This window comes from Grus americana, chromosome 4, assembly GCF_028858705.1.
Source record: "Grus americana isolate bGruAme1 chromosome 4, bGruAme1.mat, whole genome shotgun sequence".
Classification (NCBI taxonomy): domain Eukaryota; kingdom Metazoa; phylum Chordata; class Aves; order Gruiformes; family Gruidae; genus Grus; species Grus americana.
In genome coordinates, this window is record NC_072855.1 from 12,128,478 (window position 1) to 12,154,163 (window position 25,686).

Genomic DNA, 25,686 nt, shown 5'->3' on the forward strand with positions numbered 1-25,686 from the left:
TCAGCTTGAAGAGGAACCTCTCAGATCTATAGGAGGTATTTCAGTGTCAGGTAACCGCAAACCATCTTAATGAGTGGAATTACTGAGTTCTCAGAGAAGCCGTCCTGAGGTACCCTCCTCAGAAATTGTGTGGATATCTTCCATCTCAAGTCCCACAGCATGTCCGGGTATGGGCTTGCTGCTAAATACCATAAGAGGAGACAAACATTTATTCACTACTTAAAAATTACTCCTAAAGGTTATAACTGTTCTGCATGGAGCATTGCCTTGGTATGCAGGGTAATACCAAGACAAGCAGCTGAGTTACTCCGTGTTAGTCTCTTCATTATCACAAGTGCTATGTTTGGAGTGCTTTTCTTGTTTCACTAAGATGAACTTCAGTAATGGTTGGAAACTGTTTCTAGGTTTTAAATAACCCTACCTCCAGATACTCATTTTGGATGACAAGTGTTGGGTGGGAGTGGATCTGTGACATAATGCTGATTTCCTATCCTAGAAGAGTAAGATCTGGTAGTTACCTTCAAATGTGCTCCCTAGACTTCCTCCAGCTTTCTTTTCCCTGAATTCTTGTCTCTGCAGGAGTGCAGGATCATCTCAGCTGGGCAGTGTCTCTCTGTCCACCTAACCAGCTGGCAAGGGGGCACAGCATCTTGCCCGAGGGATGGCTAGTAGGTCTGTTTTCAGAGCTACTCTTCTCAGCTTTAAATTGGGACTATTTTAATATCCGAGAAAGTTTAAGTGGAATCCCTGTGCTCTCTTGTGGTCAGCTGGGTGTCAAGTTAAATCGTATCAGATCGTTCAAAACGTGCAGGAACACATGAGGGTTTGTGACTCAGGTTGTGGCTGGTGGAGCATAGCTGGTGGTGGAGGGATGTGTGAAGAGCAGGACAGGAGTATTTGGATTGTGGAAAAGCTGTGACTTCCCCCCCGCCTGCAGAGTCAGTGGGTAAGAGGGAGGGCATAACCACAGAGACTCCCTCCTGTGCCCCAGATTCACTCATGAGCTAGATCTTTTAAATTCATGAATACATTTAAGGACTTTGCAGAGGGTAGCACCTCTCTGAACTGTCACGTACGTGGTCTCTGTTACGGGCGTATGCCAAAATAAGATGTAAAGAAAGGGCCAAAAGTCCACCCTGCTCAGTTTTCTGTGCCAAAAAAATGCATTAATGGACTCTTTCTTAGGAGTTTTGCTTATAGCTAATAATTTTGGAGGGAACGCTAGAAGAACTAATGACTGTTGGCAAGAATTGAGATCAAGGGGCCAAATGTGGCATCAAGGTCTGATAGAAATGATTTTTGAAACCTCTTGGAATACTGAAATACTAAAAACCTGTATCACTGGTACAGATAACCTCTGTGATGGCTGAGCCTAAATGAAATCTTTTCATCCCAGCTCTTTTCTCTGAAGAAATATTTTACAATGTACCTAACGTTTTTGCATGAAGAGCCTGTTTTTCTTTAAAAGTTGTAATGAAAAAAAATATTTTTCTGTAGTATGACACATGTAAGATTGCTTCAGCTAAAATCTTCGCAAGTTATGTTTTTAGTGACAAAAAATCAGCTGGCTTTATGAAAGAAATATTCAAGAAAATGACAGTCCTTTGCCTTAAAAATGTTGTTGCACCAAACTGAATCAGTAGTCATACTGACGTACTTCAGGAGATTTAATAGCCTTGCTGAGTGGAAGAGGATATCAAATCTCCGAACAATAAGCATGTCGGCCACTAGTCTCAATTTAATTTGTTACGGATCTAATTGGTTCCAAATAAATTTATACTATAACCTATTTATATGTCAGTTTATTTCTACTACTGTATTACACAGAAAGTAGTGCTGTCAGTGGAAAAGAAAGACCTTGTTTCCTTATTTCCCATGGATTTTCTGCTGTAACCATAGATTTCAAGGACTTGAAATTTTGTGCAGAACAAGGGGAGAGTTGAATAAAACTGTTAGGTGTTTGTTATATTGTCATGTTTGTGAAGTGCTGATTTTATGAAGACAGATGCATCTGCTTAATTAAGTAGAAGCATTAAACAGAAGAACTGTATTTTTCAATGTTGCTATATTTTCTGGATGGTATTGTGTTTAAGGTACTCAAATCCTAAGAAATTTAAAAAAAAATTTTTTTTCCTCATTTCATCCAAACTTGTTTAACATTTGATACTTTTTATGGTTCTGTGATCTCTCTCTTATTATCCCTTAAAAGATTGTCTCTTTAAGATAATATTTTAACCGTATCTCATTATCCCTTTTTAATATTGCTCAAACTTCATTCCAAAGGTATAGAGATCTGAGGCCTTTTTTCCCATCTTTTTTCCTTCTTACTGGGATGCTGTTCCACAACCTCTTTCCTGTGATGGCCAGAAACACTTGAATTAATTTACAGCCTCCGTTTATTCACAGCCAGAGTTTCTTCCCTTGTTCTTGTGACAGCATTCTCATTGGGTTTAAATAGCTCTTCACGTTGTCTTTAACCCTCTCTATTTAAACCTCAGATGTATGTTGAGATATTAGTTGTTTCCTAAGATCTATTTCATTTTGTTATGCTAAACAAGCCAAGTTCTGCTTGTCTCTTAAAACAGGCTTTTTTTCTTTTTGTCATCCTGATAGTCCCACTCTGCTGTGAATCAGTCTTCTGTGAAAATAACTGAGCAAGATCGATGTGTGCTCACAAGGTACACTGTCCTTAGTACTGTCTAGCTCTGTGGGAACTGCTTGGCCCGGCGCATCCTGACTGATTGCTTCCAAACTTTTAATAACTTGTAGTTGTCCTGTGATTGCCAGTATTTGCAGGTCTGTCTGTTCTTCTGCCACTCAGAAGGGAAATTTTTTGTTGCTCCTGTTTGAATGGAAGATGTTTCACCTTGTGCATTTAAAGTAAATCCCTTCTCTGTGTCTCAAGGTATCCAGCTTCCCTTCGATCCGGATCCCCCTCTGCACTGATAGTGCCTATGGGCTTTGGGTCATCAGCACCCTTCATTGCCATGGGTCTGCTTTGTTGTAGCAAGAACATTATTCCTATTGGTGTTTCCCATAGTCATTAATCAGCTCTACTAATAGCCTTCCTTGAGGCTGGGCTTCTACTTCTTCACAAACCACTGTCATCTTCCCCTTGGCCAATTTCCTAATTGCAATCTTATCCTGTGAATTTCTTCTATCCTGTCTATTGCTCTAGAGCTGCAAGTGGGTGAGATTTACAGCACTTTATTTATCTAGAAAGTCATGTATCTTGAAATAGCTCTTTGCAGGAATGAAATCATTGACTCTGTATTGTGGAGCAAGCATGTTGGTAAGTTGTTTTTCCTTTTCATGGTCCACTTCATTTCTTGTATTTCTTGCATGAATGTCACCGTAGTGTGTTGTGTAGCAAAAGCCACTAGAAGAACATTACTTTGGCATGCAGTTCATTTGCTTGTGCTTACCGCTCATTTTCGTGGGTGAGTAGTAGCTGTAGTAAGATGTGCCACTACTGGCATAAAGAAATGTTCTATAGGGAAGTAAACCCTCCCTGCTCACTTAAGAAACCTAATTTTGTCCTTTAATGTTTTTCTCTTATTTCCACTCTGCAAGTTTAAACACTGTATGGTGCAGTTTCGAACTGCTCTGGTGCGTTGTTAGTATCAGCTCAGTGTGCTGCTCAGCCTCATCTTAAATCTGTAATTGATGTGTGGTTTTGTCACACCAGTACATATCCAGGTGAAATACATAGACTAAAAGAAACCCATAATATTTAGCAGGTCGTGCCGTATTTTTGAAGACTGTTCAAAAAGCATGTCCTTACTAAAAATAAGAGCAAGGGTGAGAAAGAAAAATATTGAAGCGTGTGTTAAATTAAAATGTGTGTGATCCTGTGTGATAAAGCACATGAACAATGTATTGTAAGGTAAATCATCTAACCCATAGTTGTTGTCCATGGCAAATGCAATATAATTGGAATTATTTTGACTTATAAGAAAGGTTAATTAACTCATGGTTCTTCATTTCTTGGTCATATACTAATACAACTCCAGTATGATTGTTGTTTTCTGTCACTTAGTGGTAGGGACCATCTCCAGGGAGAGAGAAGATCAGGATTTAAATGCCCACTCAGTTTAAAGAGGGCCTCCTGTGCTGCCGTCTCTAGCCACTTAGAAAGATGATAAAAAACCGGCAGGTGACTGGATGTGTTTATGAATGAATGTGACGGGATCCTGTGCTTTTTTGGGGTTTCTGTGCCGTGAGTATGTGTTGGATTGTGCCTTGAGCAGGCCTACTGGAGAGTTGTTTCTCATCGTTTAGATGCACAACGACAGATTCTGGCATTGTGAACAGGCTTTGGTGTGAATTGGGAGGCTTTACATTTAAAAACCAAAGTGCCTGTGGACTCTCAGGTACCTAAGCAGAAGTCTCAGCTTTGAACTTTAGACATTTAGATACCTCTGCTATTTTGGGACCAAGGGACTGATCAGCTCAGTTTTGTACATACAGCCCAAATCTGACAAGCAACATTCCCACTCTTCTTCTGCGTGCTGCATGTGAGTAGTGACACTGCCACGGTCGTCTGTTCAGCCTCGTTTGACTGTAAAAGCACCATTTGCTGCTGATAGCACTCCCCTACATGCATGTCCCCAGGAGCAGAAGTACGTAGTAACAAATGTGATACTGTGACTTTGAGTAAAGTAGTAGTCAGCAGAGCAGCAGAATCACCTTTTTGGATTTCAGTTATAAATAAATAAATAAGTGAATAAATCAATTCAACTCTGTTTTCAAAGATCCTGTTAAATACGGATCATCTGCATCTGACTCTTTCTGTATGACTTCAGCCAGACTGTTGTTTCTCTCCTTTCCCATCTCAGCTGTTCTCAAAATGCCAGCCTAGCTCCATCCCTGGTGCAATGGAGCAAGCCCCCAAAAAGTCTCACAAGCCTTTGGTTAATGAACTTTACCCTGTTCCTACAGCTTTAGCTTAAAAAATATAAATTGACAGATAGAATTAAAAGCTCTACTTTTGCCAGGAGCAGATGGTTCTGGAGATCCCTCCAATTCATACTTGGTGCGTGATGTTTATCAGCTAAATGTAAGATCTGATTTTAAAAAAGGATCTTGTAAACTGTTGTGGAAGTTTACAGCAATTGCCGTGCACATCAGCCTGCTGCTTACAGGGAGCAATATTTTAACCACTTTTGTGTCCAGGAGGGATATCAGGCAATTGTAGAGTAATCTGGCAGAGACGTTTCTTTGTAACATTGGTGCTTTAGATTTTGAAGATTTATATCCTTTATGCATTTCCTTTAACCTGTTAAACATAATGGCAGGTAATGTATATGCTAGCCTTGAACTCAACTCCTGAAGACTTAACTCTGTATTAGCAAGATCTGCACTAAGGTTCATATTTTTGCATGGAATAAATCCAAACTATTAGTGTACAAAATACATTGCTGGTGTAATTTACTATAAAAGTAATTTACTATAAAAGTTTTTCAGACGTACAGCTGTTTTGTGATCATAAGCCCATATATTGAAGTGCTTAAATGCTCCACTAGAAACCAGACTGATCATCGTTGAAAAATCAGCATCGTCTTAGAGAGCGAGTTTTCCTTTTCCAGCCTTCTGAGTCTGCCTTTTCTCTTCCTGCAGCTTGTGGATGTGACCTTGCTCAAGGAGGATTTTTTGTGAGACAGGGAGACTACATCTGTACTTTGGACTACCAGAGACTCTATGGCACACGGTGCTTCAGTTGTGATGAATTCATTGAGGGAGAAGTGGTCTCAGCACTGGGCAAAACCTATCACCCAGACTGTTTTGTGTGTGCTGTCTGCAGGTATGTTTTCTACATTGTTTTCATTTAAAAACTAGATTTTGTAGACGAATGCCAGGCATTCAAACTCATAACATATAGATGGGAAAAAAAATAGTTCTGTTTTCTATTATCCACTCCTTAAAAAGTAATAGTGTTTTTTTTTAAAAAAAAAACATATTCTTAGTACCTCAGTTTTTTTCAAATGCTTTTTCTGTTTTATGGTGTGAGATTTTCAAAGCACTTGAGAAACTGCTGCCGCCTCTGCCATCAGACCTTTTGCCCCAAATGTTGCATTATTTCCCCATTGTCTGCTATTTTGTCTTTTGTTGACTATTTTGTCTTTTGTTGACTATTTTGTCTTTTGTTAACTGAAGTTACAAAGGATTCCAATGGCAGTGGCTGAGTCTTCAGTGAGCCGAGTGGATACCGTATTAATAGCTTTAACCCGAAGTTTCACAGTGCTGCTTCCCAGAAACTGCAGTAGTCATTTAAAATAGGACAGAAAGGTCCTGGACTCACAAACACTTACGTACGTGTGAGATTTCACTGAGGGTCTCCAGCAGCCATGGAGGCGACAAGTGACACAGCACACAACATTTTCCCCCGCTACAGCCCAGCGTAGTTAAGTGGGATCATTCCCCACGTGGGTGTGCGCGATGTTGTGACCCGGTATTGGTGGGGATGTTTGCGGGCTCTGCAGTACAAGCGATTGATGTCCATTTGACCTGTATCTTAATCCTCTTCTGTGGAAATAGCACAAACAAATCTGTTGAAGACTTCAGGAAGAAACTTGAAGTCCACCAAGACTTCACATATGCACTGTTGTAGTAGTTTGAAGGAAGTGGAAGTGCTGTTATAATTTTTCTGGCTAAACTCGAGCCTTTAGCAGTACCAGAGAAGTAACCCCATGTTCAAAGAGAAGGCACAGCAGGGCACTGATGCACCGCATTGTAGATGCTTTATGTGCTGGTGCCACGTTCAGGTGGCTGTGCTGTCCAAAACCAGCATGTCCGTGTCACTGTGGCCATCTGCCCAGCTCGTAGGGCTGCCGAGCTCAGATGTCCTCCTGTGCCGGTGCAGAAGCAGGACTTTGAATTCCAGAACAGCCGTGGTTCATGGCAGGATATCAACTTAATATATCAATTGCAGGAATAATTATATAGCCGTGTTAAGGGGAAGACTCAGCGACTGACAAGCCTTTGTTATATTAAATTTTGTCCAAGTTTTGCTATTTTTAGTAGGAGATTTTTTCCTTTTGGATACTTTAAACAAACATGAAGAGTAAAGATAAGAAAAAAACCCCTTTTTAATTATTATTTTTAAATAGGAGGAAAGATGATTTAATTGGCTAATTGTGGATCTCCTGAGTTAACTGCTGACTGCACGTGCTCTTGGCCTGCAGCCTGTCAGTATTACAGATCTTCTGCAGATAAGCACACCTGATTCTTGGTACCTTTCTTCTTAGCACGGGTACCTTCTGTAAAGTGAGGTACTTCTTCATTTAAGAGAAAAACTGGCTGGTTCCATTTTCCTGCTAAATGTGCTTGTATCCTCAGCCGCACCCTTAGGGTTTAGCAGCAAGGCATAAATCATTTACCTGTGTGCTCCTGTACGTAGCAGCACAGTACCTCCCTCAGGGTTCAGTCAGGCCGCTGGATATACCAACCTCCTGCTTTATTTGGTCAGTCCTTCAGCTGATAGTTTGGAGCTTGGTGGTGCAATTTGTCTTGTTTCCTTGGAAATTCAGAACAATTTTTCACATGACTTAGCTACTTATTCTTAGGTACCTAACAATTCAGGTGAGCTGCATTGCAATACAGTGAAAATACTCACTAGAACACACTACACATACCGTATATATTGAAGACATGCTAAAGCTTTTAAAAAATGAAGTTCCTGATACAACAGTATTTCCTAGCAAAAAAATATATTCAGACATGTTCCCTAACCTTCTGTATAACTAAATAGTTGGATTAAAAGCTATTTCACTGATGAAGTTTCCATTTGCTGCTATCTAAAACTTCAGTAGAAAGATGCAAATCTGCTTGCGTTGCTTTCCTTAGACGGATACACAAATTCGTGTTGTCTTCATCAGAGCCAACTAATGCCCTGCTGATTAGCAGGATTCAATTAGTGTCTCCCAGGGGGGTTATAACACTGACTTGTGGTGCAGAGCAACAGAAGAGTCCTGTCATTTGTTTAGAGTAAAAAAACTGGACCAGGTCTTCAACTGCTTTAAATCAGCATTGCTTCAATTACCCCAGTCTTTACAAGCCAGACATAATTTATATTTTTTACAGGAAAGAGTGTCCTATCTACACATCATCAGCATTTATTTTATTGAGTGATATCCTTAGTAAAAATAAGGTAGGTAGACTGTAAATGCAAGTGGTATAAGCAGAATTTTTTTTTTTTTTTAAATATTAAAAGGCAAAAAAATAGAACCATTTGATTTGAGGTACAGGATTGTAAAGCGCTCTACTTTGGCATTTTCTTTGGTGGGAAGAATCAGGAATACCATTTGTGTCCTCATTGCGTACAGATGGGCAGAAACCTTAAATAATGGGCCAAAAGCAGGCTGTCTGAGGCAGCTGGCTGATCACGCAAACTGCATCTGATGTTGCCTTTTACAGCTGGACTTTAATGTGGGTGCTCTGTTAGAAATCTGATTTCTAGAGTGGTATGAACTTGAGAGGTGATGATGGCCTGACAGTGGGGCTGATCCTGCTCTCATGGAAACGAAGCAAGACCCTTACCAACTTCAGCAGGCAAACACTGGCAGCAGAAGGCACTGTGCACTCATGACTTGGGTCTCCAGAGTGGTGCAGGATTGTTAAGCGCTTTAAATGAGCACTTTCATAACCTGTATTTCTGTAGCTCTGAAGTAATGCTTTTAAACTGTTCCTGCGTTGAACCAGTCACAGTAGCAACTCCTTTTTTTCTTATTTTCAGAGAAGATAAGATTTTAATAGAAACTGGTGGGGGGAGTGTATATTGCTTCAGATGGTAAAATCAGTGAGAAAAGCTAGCTGGAGCAGTGGGAAAAAGCCATAACACAAACCCATTCATTTTCTGGAGCGATTACATTTTCTGGAGATATTACTACTGTTGAACGCCACGTGGCCCGGTGTCCCAGAAAAGAGCTGTATTCCCTGGTGCTCTCTGCACTGCGGTGATAAGCTGCTGCCCTCCTCTCTGAAAAACCTTGTGTGTCAGAAAGCCAGCTCTTCCCTGGGCATCCCTTGGGACTCAAATGCTATTGCCCTGGGCTGCCACAGGTCAAAGTGTGAAAAAAATGAAGTAGTATTTAGAGAAAAACTATTAAAAGTATAGTATAATGTATCGTCCTATGGGATTGTTTCTTTCTATCTTGCATTGACCAGGTGGCTCTTAAAGAAATTCAGGTTTTAATTGCATGTTTGCTCTGCTGGCGTAAAGATTGAGGGCTTAGTCCTTTCTTCTTCCAGTGCTGTTCGTAGTCTAGTGAAACTTGTTTTCTGCTTTTGTGTTTTGTGATGATAATGCCTAAAACTAGGAATGAGTAGAATAACAACAACATAGATTCAAAAATGTTGCATATTAACTGCCTACTCTGAATTCCCAGGAAGTGGATGAGCGATCTTATTCTTACAATTCCATTAACTGGAAGGGACTGTGCCCTGCAGAGGGCTGCCAAAGACATTTCCTCTGAAAGGTCCATGTGTTTGTAAGAGTGAAATAGAGAGATGGAGAAAATTAGGGCTATCTGTAGCAATAGAAGCTGAGTTTTATTGAACTTGTGCACACAGTTCTTAGATGGCTATCAGAGACAGGACTGTACGGCTCCCAGGAGTATCTTATGCAGGATAGGAAAGGACAGGAAATTGAGTCTTTCAAAAAACAATGGGTAATTGTACCTGTGATATTAGTTTTGAAAATGGAATTTTCAGGAGAAGTCTTAGTGTGATAAGTTAATCACATGTAAGATGTATGGTCTGCATTAGGTTGTACTATACATGGACTCTATATTTGATTTAAATGGTATTGACGTCCTGTGTGTGCCTAGCGTATCAAAAATCTGGCGTTTGTTTTTATGGGTTAATATAACTGGTAAAGTTCAGGAGGGGGTGGTGTGTTTATTCACCCAGTTGGAGGAATGTATATAATTGTTATCCCTTTAATTTAAGTATTGTTGTAACTATAAGTTGGAAAAATACAGCTTTTTGTGACATGTAAATAATGAAGAGAGAAGAAAAATTTGCCTCTTAGCTGGGGGATAAATTAGCACATAGGATCTAGATTAGTCAGTAACCAATCAGGTTCGTGTTTGCTTTACAGAATTTGGATATCTAAGTTCTATGTTTTGTCTGAATTTAGGAAGTTTTCTCTTGAAACACCATATCAACAGAGGTTGAATATATGCCATGTAGAGGTGAATAATGTGTGGAGGGGCAAGAGGCAGTTACATATTCTCCAAGGGATTTTGTGCTACACACAGATCTGAAAGTTCTCTCTGTATTTCTATTATTTTCAAGAAGGTAATTCACTGTGACCAGGCAGTTGAATATAAAAATTCAGAAAACTGATTTTTTTTTTTTTTTCAGCAAAGGGTTTTATAGTCCTACGTAGAGCAGTATTATTTCTAGAAAGAAGCTGAAAGCTTTTGTGTATTCCAACACATATGGAGTGTTGGGATGGAAGGATACAGGCTCGTTAGGAAGGACAGGCAAGGCAGACGAGGAGGGGGTGTCATCTCTATGTCAATGACCAGCTGGAGTGCATGGAGCTCTGCCTGGGGATGGGTGAGGAACTGACCAAGAGCTTATGGGTCAGGATTAAAGGGAGGGCAGGGACAGGGGACATTATAGTGGGGGTCTGCTACAGGCCACCTGACCAGGAAGACCAAGTGGATGAGGCCCTCTAGAGACAGATAGGAGCAGCCTCAAGTTCACAAGCCCTGGTCCTTATGGGGGCCTTCAATCACCACGATATCTGTTGGAGGGATAACACAGCACGGCATAAGCAATCCAGGAGGTTCCTGGAATGCATTGATGGTAAATTCCTTCTCCAAGTGATAGAGAAGCCAACGAGGAGAGATACCATGCTGGACCTTGTTCTCATCAACAAGGAGGAGCTGGTGGGGAATGTGAAGCTCAAGGGCAGCCTTGGCTGCGGTGATGATGAAATGGTGGAGTTCAAGATCCTCAGGGCAGCGAGGAGGACGCACAGCAAGCTCACTACCCCAGACTTCAGGAGAACAGACTTTGGCCTCTTCAGGGACCTGCTTGTTTAGAGTACCATGGGACAAAGCCCTGGAGGGAAGAGGGGCCCAAGAAAGCTGGTTAGTGTTCAAAGATCACCTCCTCCAAGCTCAGGAGTGATGCATCCCAACAAAAAGGAAGCCAGGCAAAAATTCCAGGAGGCCTGTGTGGATGAACAAGGAGCTCCTGGACAAACTCAAACACAACAAGGAAGCCTACAGAAGGTGGAAGCAAGGGCAGGTAGCCTGGGAGGAGTACAGAGAAATTGTCTAAGCAGGTTAGGAAAGCTAAAGCCCTGATAGAATTAAATCTGGCCAGGGACATCAAGGGCAGCAAGAAGAGCTTCTATAGGTAAGTCAGTGATAAAAGGAAGACTAGGGAAAATGTGGGCCCTCTCTGGAAGGAAATTGTAGACCTGGTTACCCGGGATATGGAGAAGGCTGAGGTACTCAATGACTTCTTTGCCTCAGTTTTCACCAGCAAGTGCTCTAGCCACACCACTCAAGTCACAGAAGGCAAAGGCAGGGACTGGGAGAATGAAGACGAACAAACCTTTCTAGGATTCTATGATAATAATGAAAATTAAAAGTTAAAATTCAGTTTGTTCTGAAACGTAGCAATCATGTCAGACTTTTTAAATATGCTAAACCTTTTCAATTGCTCCCTTTTTTTAGTGCTGCTGAATTTTGAAAGGGTTTGGTTCCCACTTAAGCAGTACTAGGTACTTCTTAAAGCATCTCTTGAAACAGGCTTCTTCATGTGGATGTTGAGGCCAAAGTTTTGAAATCAGACTGAGTCTTCTTCTGGGCATTTTAGTTCTAAACCAAATATATTTATCAATATATGTTGCTTCCTGAACAAAGGAGTCTTGCTGTCCTGCTCTTCAGCTTTATGCATGGAGCATACCTATAGCCCTAGAGTCAGATGTAAGATGGAAGGGACCTGTGAGGGTCCTGTGGTCCAGCCCCTGGCTCAAAAGAAGTCCAGTTCAAGCAGGCTGCTGACAGCATTCATGTAAAATATTTCCAAGGATGGAGATCCCACAAACTCTCTGTACAGCCTGTTCCAGCATTTGAGCATGCTCATGGCAGGTTTTTTTTTAATATTGAGGTGACATTTCCCATGTTCCAGCTTATGTCTGCTACCCCTTGTCCTTTCACTCTGTAGCTTTGAGAAGAGCATGATTCCAATTTCATGTACGCATTGTCAGGTGGTTTTAGACAGCAGTAAGATCTCCCCGAGCGTTTTAAGGCTGAACAAGTCCATCTCCTTCAGACCCTGCCCATGTGTCCTGTGCGCCAGCTCTGGACCTAGCCACCTGCACTGGTCTGCCTCCAGTAAATCTTGTCTTGAGGAGCTCCAAATGGTACACAGTGCTCCAGATGCAGTCTCTAAAATGATGAACAGAGGGGAAGATCACATCCCTGGACCTGCTAACTACGCTAACGCAGCCCAGGATGTGACTGGCCACCTTTGCTGCAGAGACAGTGTGCTGACTCATGTTCAACATGGTGTCCACCAGGACCCCTACATCTTTTTATGTTTTCCAACAAAACCCATACTGGTACATGGGGTTATTTTTCCCTGGGGGCAGGACTTGGCATTTACCCTTGTTGAAATTCATGTAGACAGTAGATAGCAAGTAATGTCCACTTTGTCTCATCAGGTTTAACACCCTGGGTCAAATTCTTCTCTATGGAGCAACCTTGAGGGATGTGATTGTACCAGGTCCAAGTTAGAGCAGAACTTGATCCTGTAGATCCTTAGGTTGCAGTCTGACATTACACCTGACCCAGTGTAACTGCAGTTTGCTACTGAAATGAATAGCTTTGCTGTCCCCACAGCCCTGACCATATGCTTCTATTAATTTTCTTATATCAAATTTAGTTGACTGTTCAGCCACAGAGTCAGATCAGTAACTTAAAGAACAGAAGGCCATCCTTCCGCTCTGAAAAAAATTGAACGTTTTCTTTTGGCCAAGAAAGCTTGAATGACTTGCCCACAGCTGCATAGGTTATGACATCATGCCGAGAAGGACAAAACGAGGACCAGATCTTCCAGGTTCAGTACACAGTTATCCCGGATTAGGCTGACAGTGGTTTGATGTTTTACAATATAATTTTTCTGGTCAGCTCCAGTCATTTCTGGGTTTACAAATATTGTAGGCAGGTGGATAAACCAAAATTCACTGGGAAGAGAATCATAGATGTATTAAAATTCTACAAGTTATTTCAGAGAGCTCCTTTAAAGATGCTTTTAATTCTCATTTTAAAAATAGATTAGCCAACTGTGAACATAACACTGAATATTTTTAAAAGGATAAGTAGCTAATTAAAACTCATTCCTAGCAATGTTCAATGGGTGACTGGTGGTGAGATGTCATTATATTCAAAGGCAGATACATTGCTCTTAACCTACAATGCTATATATAGTCCTGCTCACAAGTTAAACAGCTCGGAAACTGAAACCTCGTTAATTGACTGTTACCACCTTCTGTTGTGCCTTCACTCATAATGGTGTTGAAATCCTCGAGCAGGACTGCTTGTGAAAGGGAGAGGTCAGATGTTACAGAAATACTGGCAAATGTGTTGTGTATGAATTCTCGATTCCCAATGAACAAAATAGTGAAGGAAATGATGAGACTTAATTATGGGTTTGGAAGACCAGCAAGGGAAGGCAATGTCTGCCTGTGCCTTTGGGTGGACAACTTCCAAGGAGGATTTCCCTGCTTTCATAGAGCAAGGTGTCTTGCAGACATGGAAAACTTAATTGAGAAGTGAAATTGTTGCCCTCTCCTCTCTGAATGGAAGGGCACAGTGATTAGTTTCTAAACTTTCAGAAAGTAAACCAAAGAAGATATGTTTATGGAGCAGGAAAGCCCCTACGTGCCCTCCCCCTAAGGGGGCTCTGTGGCATGCTGTGGTACCTGTGAGCTTTGGCATGTTTTCTGGGTGTCATCTACCTGGCTCTGTCTTTGTGCCATAGGAGATCAATTATCCTATTTTTCTCTTCTAGTTTTAACTTATTTTCTTTCACATTGTCTAATTGCCTAACGGAGATGAGCCAGTTCAAAGTGATCGGTCCCTGCTTCTGCTTTACTTGATGCTTGGTGCATCTGTTTGAGATGGGCTTCTGTGTTCAGCTGGAAGTTCAGCTGAATTTTTGTTAGGTAAATCATTGAGTCAAAAAATATATTGACCTTCCCTCTGGCTACTGCTCCTAATATACTAGATACAAGAATGTTCAGTCATCACGGTACTTCTTCAGAGCAGTGAATAGTTCATGACTTCCAGTACATCACCATCTCCAGGACTATTAATGAGGCAAAGCCTGCCATTTTCCTGAGATGTCTCATCAGAGTCCAGTTATTATCTGAGTCCCAGTCTCGGTCCCTGTGAAGACCATGGCAAAACATACTTGATGGTAATGTCCTACCCAGGGCATGCAACTGTGCATAAGAATAAAAGATGTCAGGGTAGTTGTATGGCAGTGTAGTTGTGTGATTGTATCCATGGAGCAGGTTACCATTTTTGTGGGGGTTTAATTTAGAGCAAATTACCAGTGGTCATAAGTCTATGGGTATCTGTAAGTGAAGATGAGATCATAGAATGGTTTGGGTTGGAAGGGACCTTCAAGATCACCTGGTCCCAACCCCCCTGCCATGGGCAGGGACACCCTCCACTAGACCACGTTACCCAAAGCCCCATCCAACCTGGCCTTGAACACTTCCAGGGAGGGGGCATCCACAGCTTCTCTGGGCAACCTGTTCCAGTGCCTCACCACGCTCACAGTAAAGAATTTCTTCCTAACATCTAATCTAAATACTGTCTGTTATAGTAGAGAGAGAATTGACTTCTTCTGATCAGGTTATTGAGCAAAGTTCATGGTAGAAAATCCTCTCTTGAACAGGTGGAAATTTAGGGCTCCTGGATCTGTACTAACATGGCGTTAGACTGTGTCAGAATCACACCTGGAGCATTTAGTTTTGTCAAAGAGCAAAACAATTTTAAAGGCTATTTCCATAAAATATTTTTCCTTAGCTTAACTTTAGGTGAGTAAGAAAGTAGCAGGTATTTAGAGTATTAAGTATTAAGGAAAAAAAAAAGAGGTGAAAAGCAGAATTCATTATCATATATCCAACGATATAAAAATATTTAAACTGTATGCATCCCTATAATTTTTAAAGTATTGCCTATGATCCAAAACAGATGACTGTGTTGAACAATTATTTAGCTGGTTTAAAATAAATTTTAGTAACACTATTTAGAAACAAAGGACAGCATTGCTTTTTTTATCTTTTTAAGTAATAAAAAATTTCTTTCAAATGCAACACTAATGTAGAATAAGCCACTCTTGGGTGGTTTAGGGAGCTAAATAATATTTATGCTTAGAAAGAAGTACCTGTGTGGCCTTTGTAGTGAAGACAACCTCTCGGTATGAATTTGGTAGCGTTTGTGGGGGAATGTCATGCAGAGTTTCAAGGAAATGTTAATGAAATAATCCAATCAGATGGACTTCACCATGAGGCAGAAGGCCCACATTATGTTTGTGCCCCACTTAAGCCATATTTTCATGCTCACTTGGGATTTAGTTGGACATGAGCTTTGGGTGGACTGAAATGTGTTTCTAAATCCTCATCATCTTTTGCTGCATTACAAAGTGATTTGTCCATCTGGTCGTCTTAGAGAAAAAAACTCAGCAGTTTCTGTGCCCAGACAAGAAAGCTCACAGTGGAAAGCTTTGTTTTTTTAAGAACATTGATAAAAAGGAAGGATTTAATTAAGTGTAAGGAGAGAGGTTGTTGAGTGGCGCAAACAAGTAATGTAGATGCTTTGGGTTTTATAACTGGGATAGATTTTCTCCTATGAGAGTTCACCAGCATTTGCTTTCTGAGCAGAGAAGGACTTTGATATGGTCAAAGTTGGGAGGACAAGTGCTGTTTGTTTAACATATAAAAGTCGTCATTCTCATGCAGCATTTTAACAACATAAAAGCAGCTGCTTTTGCCTGCTCTTACTCCCTGTAATGCCAATTTTATTTTCATTCTGTAACTGATCCTGTTAGTGATCAACCCTTGCTGATACTACATTTCTTAGATACACTAAGATTTGTACTTGAGTGCTCAATGTGTCTTTGTAGCTTTAGATATTTTTTTTTCTAAGTAGCTGTAACATCTGTATTTGCAATTGTCTGTTTGAATGTCCCTTCAATACTGCAGCCTCCAAGCGGCTGAAAAACTGTGAATGAGAGCTGGACAAGCAGAGAAAAAGAAACCAGAGTAATAAACAGTCCCTTTACGGAAAGATATTTCATTTTGATAAAGGCGTGAGACTGTAACCTGTTTGCTTTTGTTTCCTCTGTTGTAGGCTGCCTTTCCCTGCGGGCGACCGCGTAACTTTTAACGGGAAGGAGTGCATCTGCCAGAAATGTTCCCTGCCCCCTTCCAGCAGCACCAGCTCTTTCCCCGTGCAGAACCTGCGAAGTAAGTAGGGGTTCCTGCTCTTTTCTGTTGGTACTTCTTAGTCTGCGCAGGTTTGAAGAATAAAATTTTACACCAATGTGTGTAACTGGAATTTCTGCCACTATGCTGCATAAAAGGTGTCAAGAAATACAATGTAGTCATATGAAAAAATATATGCTCGTTTTCTCAGAAAGTCTGATATTAAAAAGAAACACAAATGGTGCCATTATAGGGTTAACAATACATAGAACCTCTCAAAACATTTGATTAAAACTGGAGTAAATCAAATTATTTGGAGAAAGGTGTAATATAGATGTTAATATTTTTGAGGATTTAGTCCATCTCCAGCTAAAATAAAATCTAACATGAGATTTAAAAATTTGTAAGTCTTCCAGTATTGCTTCAGAAAATATCAGTGACAGGGCTGCATAGCTAAATACCACACAGGAAGCGTTAATGTGTGCAACGTGACCAGGGGACATTTGCCTTGACCTCAGTGCTGTCATGTACTATCAGAAGATACAAACACTGCAGAGGAGAAATGTGGTCTTCTCATACCACCTTTTTTGCAGCAGATCATAGAGTGGCGTTGTCGCCGTGAACTCTGTTCCTCTGCTGATTTGTTCACAAGGAGCTGCTGTGCTTTAACAGTCAACCACTGCCTTTATGTAATTAAACAGCAACAGCAATTCAATTAAACAGCAAAGATGGAAATATTTTTGATGAATATCACGTCACATCGAGCTGGATTTAACATGGCTGAGGAAGGGCCCCGTAGATCGCTCATCTTTGTATATAAGGAATCCAGCCCACTTCAGGAAGAAATCTCTTTTTTTTTTTTCCTCTTTTCTATTTTTCCCCCTGCATCTCTCTAGAGAATTTTTCACCATCCTCTTTCTCCAGTTTCTCAGCAAAAGCTGCTGTGTAAATGCAGTGAGAGACGCTATGCTGATTCCTCTCTCGCTAATGCCGTTCTCTTTTTGGGAAGGGGATGGCCATCTCAGGTGCTTTCTCTTGTCACTTTTTCCAGAAATGGATCATCCTCAGCCATGTCGGCTGGCTGCATTTTGCAGATCCATACTTTAATGGCCTATCGTCTGTTTGTCTCCTTGTCATATGGGAAAAGTGCCTTTGACTTTAATGAACATTATTTGCATGGTTGAGTACTGACAGAACAGCTTCATTTGATTATCTGTGATACAGAATCTTGTAACGTATTTACATTCCCTTTCTCTGTACACACACGCACCCCATGGAGAGTTTTTCTTGCATTGCATTTCCCCAGCACTCTCAGGTCGCTGCACCGAGTCTTCTCAGTGCAGAGGTACCTACCTGCAAACCTCAGCAAACCACTTACCTCACAGGGAAACAGCACTGGAAGCATGTCTTTGTGGCAAAACCTGACCTTCGAAAACAGAAGTTTAGCTTTTCCCCAAATAAAATCTCAAATGTCTGTATTTAAACCTCAGATACAGGTCTGCTTTAAATCTCATTAGAAATGGATGAAGTCTTTTGATAGGTTTCAGTGGAATTAGTTAAGAGCTTTGGTTCAAACTTGCATGATATCTGCCATGCTGTAGACTGGACTTCTAAAGGAATTTGTTCTCATCTTCACCCGCGACTAACCAGCTCTGCTTTTCCAACGATGTACTGATGGGGTGAGCTGATAGATATAATGACTTCTCAAACGGCAAACTGAAGTCCATATCTGGCCTGCAAGTAAATTGTGCCATGATGTTGCCAGGATCCCAGATAAATATCCTCCTTATAGAGTAGACTTATATTGTAGACTATATCCTTTCTTATCTCTTCCTTACTCCCATTTGCCCAGTGTCTTGCAGTGCAGCTGCAGGCCAGCATCTTCTGATTTCATGGTGACATGCAGCACCCAGCTGACCCAGGAGCTGTAGAGCTCATGGGACTCAGGAAATCGGGTAGCAATGGTATAATCCTTCCTTGGTGTGATGAATAGAGCTTTGATGGGTCAATGGGAAGCACTGCAGCCACAAATACATGGAGGTGCATGCATGTATATGTAGCAGGATATGTAAGAGCCTGACCAGTGACAATACACAGAAAATTAAGGAAATATCTAAAAAGATAATAAAGAATTTGGGAAACGTTCAGATTAATATGTAATGTGGGAAGGAGCAATATGTAATACCACCTGTTTTCCAAGCACCTAATCCCTAGGCTAGAACCAGTGTTTGAGGAATAAACAAGCAGTGTCAGAGACATCTTGTTTGAACTGGAAAATTGAAAGTCCAGAATGGCTGTCTGTAGCTATGCTACATATTACACAAAGCAATAAATAGTGTTAGTGTCTCCTTGTTTTAACAACACTCTTCTTGGAAAAGACCTTCATGTTTTAACCGAACAGTTCTTTTTAGAAAAGAACAGTAGTGCACAAAAACACGTGACTTCAAGCAAGCTGTGTCAAGGACCGAGTGATATGTTGACCCACTGTTACATCAGCTTTCCTCTTGTCTCAGAACTGCCTGATACATACTATGTATGTTATTTGTTGGCCTATTTATCTCTGACTTGAGCTCAAGAATGCTTTTAGGACATCTCTTGGGACTCAGCACCAACATCACTGCCCCTTCTGACCAGTCCTATTTTCATCCTCCCACTTTAGTTTTGACATCCTTTATGCATTACATTTGGAAGAAATGAAGAATGTCTAATATTTGCTTTTTGCCTGAGTCCTTGAATTTTTTATTATTGTATAAATACCTACCTACCTGTTTTGTTTCTTTTATAAAATGCTAGCTGTGAAAACCTCTTGCGGCAGTGTTGATGTTGAAAGAGTACTCGGGGAAGAATATTGACATATAGCAGCAAATTGATGTGTTCTGCAGAGTTATTGGTTGAAATTAGGTGAGTCACCAAAGGATGCTGCATCCAAGACAGGAAGACAAGGACGTTGCATCAATAGGCACTGTTGGCATAGCAACCACAATATTTGTTTTTAATTATCTGGAACTTAACAGAGAAAATAACAGTTAGGAATAAAAAAGTAGCTCACAAAATGCTGCATTTCTGCGCACCCAGGCATAAACCTGATGAAAGGTGAATGACATCTCAGCACACGATGTTGTATTAAGTTTGTGAAATAAACCTTAAACCAGTGAGATTAAATTAGATTGGCAGATGAACTCCTGGTGCAGGGGAGATCGCAACCAAATTTCTTATTGCAGTTAAAGGATAGATACTGCAGTATTTATTGTCTTGTAGGACTAAATCCAGACACACCCCCAAATGTTCTCTTTTATTAGCAAAATTCAAATGTTCTGATCTGTGGTGCACACACACTTTTCCACATATTGGTACTCTACAGGGTGACATTAGAGAGGCAATTATTGCTCTCTTAATCCATTCCAAATCCATGAAAGGAAAATAAGAACTATCTGTTATTGTTGTGCGCTCAGAAATTAAACATTTACAATGGCACTAGCAGAACGTCTCATTAGGGTCACGTAACCAACTAAATAGACTCTTAAATCAGAAAGTTTTTAAGAGGACTGTTTAAATCTTTTAATGAGATCCTATGCTTGCAGTTCTTTCTTAATAACTAGATAAGTCTTTTTTTAATGCTTCTGTGTATCTTGCTTTTCCATGCAAGACATTGTTGTGGTTTTTTTCTCTTCTGGCTTCTCTAAATGACTCTTCTTTGTATCTTGTCTAGCAAATTGTTGGTATACATGAAGAATTCCTAAAAATAATTAATAAATATGGTTTCAGATAAGATGCAGAATCTAATCATATGGAGAATTAGAAGGGTTGCTGAGATACTGATACTAGAATCAGTTTATTACTGCTGTTTGTTCCTATTTTTCCACATATTTTATTTTAAAATTTTGTAAGAAAATTATATATAGACCAGAATCTACAGAGTGAAGAGTGACTGAGAGCTGGACCCTGTCAGGTATTAGAGGATTCATTTGGGATATCAAAACCCAGGGTCAAATCCCATGTCTATGTAGCATCCCTAAGCAGGGCCCTTACTAGTGGACTGTTGGCCTGGAAGCTGAGAGTAGATGTGGCTTTTGCTACCGTAATTAAGAGCATCCATCATTTAGAAAAAACAAACAAAAACCAAACCAAAACAAAAAACCTCCAAACTTGTACTCAGCTATTTTTCACAGGCAGTATAGCTACTTCACATATAGCCCGTTTAAGCAGCATAGCCTAGCCTGTGTTATCTACTTATGACATGTTTTGCATTTAATTTTCCTTAGAACTTTTTGGAGCTTTATATAAGTGAATTTCTATAATAAATATGTAGCCGGCCATCACTTTCACGTGTTGCAATGTCACTACTACTCAGTAATTTGTAACTGTCAACTCTTGGTGTATTTTCCCTGGTTACAGAAGTTCACATTAGAATTTCAGCTTAATTTTTTTCTACAGTTGCAAAAAGAATTTTGAACTATGAGTAAAGCTTTGAGACCCAGAAGCCAAGTCTAATATGAAGGTTCAATTATTTGTTTTAATCTCATTGCTTTTATGTCTTTTTTATTAATTTTATTGGGCTGATCTGCGATGCTTGGAAACTTAATCAGCAAAACTTCCTATCTTTTAGATACAGTATAAATTAATTAAAATAAAACCAAAGTCACTAGGAAACCTAAGTCATTAGGGGTTTTTTGAAATGATTCATGTCTTCTAGCAATGTCAGGGTGATACTAGGGCAGCACCTCTTGTCATCCATCAGTGAGGAGCCAGCAGCAAGCTTTGGAGCCTGCACGAGCTGTTACTAGGACACCGATGGATCCTCACACTGCAGTAACCAGTATTGTTGCGTGACCGTCTAAAGCGTGTGATTCACTCATATTGGATTTTTGTCTTGCAGATTGCGGGGGCTGTGGTTCAGAAATAAAAAATGGGCAGTCATTGGTTGCCTTGGACAAACACTGGCATTTGGGCTGTTTTAAGTGCAGTACCTGTGGCAAGCTACTGAATGCAGAATACATCAGCAAGTAAGTTGAGTAGAGGAGCATTTTCACTCGTTTTCAGCATTCTTTTCATACCAAATAATTAATTTAGCATTGCATATACTTTAGTTTTTGTTTATGAATGTTTGGAGATATATAAAAGATTAAAAATTATCTAAATTATTATCTAAATGGTATTAAAAGCAGAAAAAAAATCCAGTGAAGAAAAGTAGAAGTCAAATTTGTCCATTTACCTGGAATGGGACTTGCCAAAGCAGCTATGCTATGGAAAGGCAATGGGTGGAGTAAGCTTCAAAGTCCCATAGATACACCCTTAGTTGTCTGACTTTGTGCGATGCTGTAATGTGAACAGGCAGATATTATCCCTTCCATGTGCTTCACATAAGCAAAACTGTTGTCAAAAAGTTCATTAAGGAGGTACATATCATGCTTTTGTGCTGCTCCAGACCCTTATGCTGTCAGATTTGGACTGACTATGATGACAGCGATGAGAGGGCGCACAAAGCACATGCAGACCAAGTCCCACGTCAGCACTCGTATCAGTCCAGTGAGATACAGGGCTTTCTCCAGCCAAGGCACCTGGGATTAATTTCTGCTTTGGAGAAGTGTGTTGATATGATGAAATTTTCTTAAACAGCAAAGCAACTCAATCACCAGTGCCCAGAGGTGGTGGAATTTCAGAGGCGATGTGCCACTGACTTTCAATAATTCTTTGAATTTAGATTAGTACAGGTATAACATTTAATTTCACAGCTTGCACTGGAGAAACAACATTTAATAAAAGGGTGTTCTTAAATAAGGCTTTGCATTATCTCAAATGTTATGCTACTCTGCTGTATTTTGGTACAGCGCTTTTTTTTGCTTGTTATTTAATAATTAAAACCCCATAAATTATAAACATCTAGTTATTTTGAAATCCTCTTTTCAAATCCTCAGCTAAATGCCAAACAAAATAACTCAAGGCAAGAAACATCCTGGTTTCAATTAATTCAATTAGTTATTGTGATAACTTATAGGTTAGTCTCTAAGTAATCCAACTTGTATGCTATAAAATTAATTTTTATGTTTCTCCATGGAAATGTCCATTAAAATTATGCCTCTGCTAATAAATCTGTCTGATCATGGCCTGTTTTAACATAACACACTAAATATATTTTACTATGTTTAACTTCCACTTTGAAAGAGGAGAAGAGTCTCCAGTTTCTTCTAGAGTAATTTATTTTCATTCATCAGTTTAATGGTCTTAAGTGTAAATTTTTTTAAAATTGTGATCTAAATGTAAAATTAACAAATAGGTTCATTTCAGAGCAATAGCCCAAGTGTTCTAATTCTGACTTTTTAGAATAAAAGCTAAGACTTCTGTTTTATTCTTCATTTTTTTAAATTGTACATTATCTTAAATCAGTTGTGGTGGTGACATAACTGTTCACGTCTGCATGAACATACTGCGAGATCTCTTCTGCTGCTCAGGCTGAAGTCTCTTAGTTATTACCGGCTTCCATGGAGCAGGTTCCCAAGTTGGTTAATCCAAGACTGTGTTTAAGCAAGTCCAGTCAAGAATGTCAGAAGACTCAAGTGTTAATCAAAGCTTGGTTCACAGTCAAGATAGTCAGTTGAGAAATTACTCTGTGTAGTCTGAGCTAAAAGTACAATTACATGATAAGTAAAGAAGGAGAGAATAATATGTAGAAATAACTATTTTTTCCAAAAAGTGGGAAACACATGGATGAAGTTAATGAGTAACACTACCAAAATAAATGATGTGAGGCACTGGGTCTCAGAGACCCAGTGTTATAACCAGGAGAGAGATGATGACAGCTTAATTCATTGACGAAGTAGCAAAGTGCAATTATGGTAGACTTGGAAGGGCTGAAGTAGTTCAATTTGTTACAAAATTAATAAATACAAGTATTTGGGAGGTGGGCAAGTCCATAAACACCCTGTGAAGTCTCGAAGCATTAGTAATTTTTAGCTGTATCGTCTCCTAGTAAACCTGTGAGCCTACTTTAAGCAATCTCTGAATGTCCTGCTGTTCTTCCCTAGGGATGGTGTTCCGTACTGCGAAACGGACTATCATGCAAAGTTTGGTATCAGATGTGACAATTGTGAAAAGTATATCACAGGAAGAGTGCTTGAGGTAAGGAGAAACTGTCATTCAAACACATCTCAAAGTGTACAAAGAGACTTGCTCTTTTTTGTGTAGTTGAATGCTCACAAATGAGTGTTAATGCAATAGTTTAATGTCACTTTTATTAAATACTAGAAAATTTTTCTATAATTCTTTCCTGTTTCTTGTATTAATGATTTGATACTCCCTAAATGGATATTTGTGGTACTGGAGAACGTTCAAGTGGCAGAAGTAATGAGTGAATGGGTTATCAGGCACATTTTAATACCCTAAATTCCTTTTGTAATTTCTGCTCTTTGATTCCGTTCTATGTTCCCCAGAGTTAGGATGAAGCTGTTGGAAAAACTAAAATTAATCATTTGAAATGTATTTTTGCACGCAGAAATGAGCTGTGTTGCAGGGATGTTTTTTAGTTTGTTATTCTAAAAAGCAAGGAGGTTGTTTAGTGTAGGTGCATGTTTATGCTTTATGCAAAAGAGATTTCCACATAACTGACCCAGCGTCAGCAATGAACATGTTCCTTTGATCCGAATAGAATTTATCTTTAGATCTAAGTGTTTGTTTATCCAGTCAATGTCAGCAATTACCCACTTTTTCTTTCTACCCTTTCCCTTTATCTTGTTAAGCCTTAGCAGTACTGTAGTTAGGAAGAGGTTCCCCAGATCGCTCAGTTTAATCCTGTCTCTTCATCAGTTCAGAGCACCTGGAGAAATCCCTAAGGACTTCCACAAGAGAAAGGAGTCATGCAAAGACTTAATTATCCAAGTGGCGGACAATTATAGCTATGGAAGGGACTGAGAAGCAAGTGGAAGGAAACAATGAGTCCATACTAGGTGGCATGGTATGGGTTAGTGCATGGGTGGCTTTTCCATCATCAAATGTTTTTATAGACAGCTCAGAAAACAGACTTCTAATAAGGGATTTGAAAGAGCCTAAAGACAGCTTTCTCACTATTTGCAGACAGCTCTCTCAAGCGGGAGCATCAAAACAGGAGGAAACATTAAAAGTCTTCAAAAATTTAAGGGGTGACCAGTGGAAGCTGCTACATTTTCAGAGATGTCAGCCTTTGGCATTGAATGAAAAGTAGTAAGTGGGGGTGGGCTTTGAAGGTGGAGCTAATTACCTTACTAGTTATGTGATAGATGAGAGAGGTGAATGCCGTGAGAAGAGTGTCATAGAATCATAGAATCAGAATCTTTAAGGTTGGAAAAGACCTCTAGGATCATCAAGTCATGGTGAAAGCTATAGCGAATTTGGGGTGCGCTTACCCACAACAGGTTGCAGGGAGTGATTACTATGAAGATGGGAGAAGAACAGAAGCTCCAATTTCTCTACTGACTCTTGGCTTCACAGTATTGTGTTTTTCTGTCCTGGTTCTTGCCTTGAAATATCTATACAAAAGTACTCTTTTTATTTGGTAGTATTTTACCCACAATATGGTTAAACGTTAGCATGTGGTGTGATGTGATTAAGAACTGGGTCCTTACTTGTCTCTGTGGACAATGAAAAGAAAAAAAAGATTAAAAAGAAGATTGGTACAGTAACAGTGCTCAGTTGGATTTGTGGGACCTGGGGGCACATGTGGCTGTATCGGTTTCCTCTGACTGCTTGGTGAGAGCGTACTGAGCATAATGAGAATTCTTTGGTTTCATTACAGATGAACCAAGAACAAAACTAATTCTTTTATAGCTGTTGTAGGAATTTTACCATGGCTGATTACGTCCATCGTTGTAGTTCTAGGTGATGTTTTTGGTTGGTGCATGTGTGCCCCCTCCTCTCCGCTTCCCCAATGTTGCCCTGATGACAGTGCTGTAGCACCGATTCTCTTCTTACCTTGGTACTGGCGCAGGCTGGGAGCGCCTTCGATTGAAGTCTGTGGCATTCATCTGTGGAAAAAATACTGATGCAAGATTCTGAAAACTTTTTAAAAAAGAGAAGGGCAGATGAGGAGAAAGGACTTTTGCGATCTGTAAAAAGCACAGCAGTGTCAGCTAGTGTCATTATCAGACAGGAAAGACAGGATGAAGTTAGTGTGAAGCAGGCAATGGATTTGAACAGGTACAATGATATTTAATGTCTGGAGGCTTGTTACAACAATATGGAAACTAGCTCAAAAG

The 25,686-nt window shown here is 40.0% G+C and overlaps 1 protein-coding gene across 14 annotated transcripts in view; it reads left to right on the forward strand.

Moving 5' to 3' along the window:
* Nucleotides 1-25,686, forward strand: part of ABLIM2 (actin binding LIM protein family member 2) — a 144,467-nt gene that overhangs the window by 49,822 nt on the left and 68,959 nt on the right. For all 14 annotated transcript variants that reach the window (XM_054824035.1, XM_054824037.1, XM_054824039.1 and 11 more), the window contains exons 3-6: nucleotides 5,620-5,803; nucleotides 16,389-16,504; nucleotides 21,339-21,465; nucleotides 23,485-23,578. In XM_054824035.1, coding sequence (XP_054680010.1) covers nucleotides 5,620-5,803; nucleotides 16,389-16,504; nucleotides 21,339-21,465; nucleotides 23,485-23,578 — 521 coding nt within the window. The remainder of the gene's footprint in view (nucleotides 1-5,619; nucleotides 5,804-16,388; nucleotides 16,505-21,338; nucleotides 21,466-23,484; nucleotides 23,579-25,686) is intronic.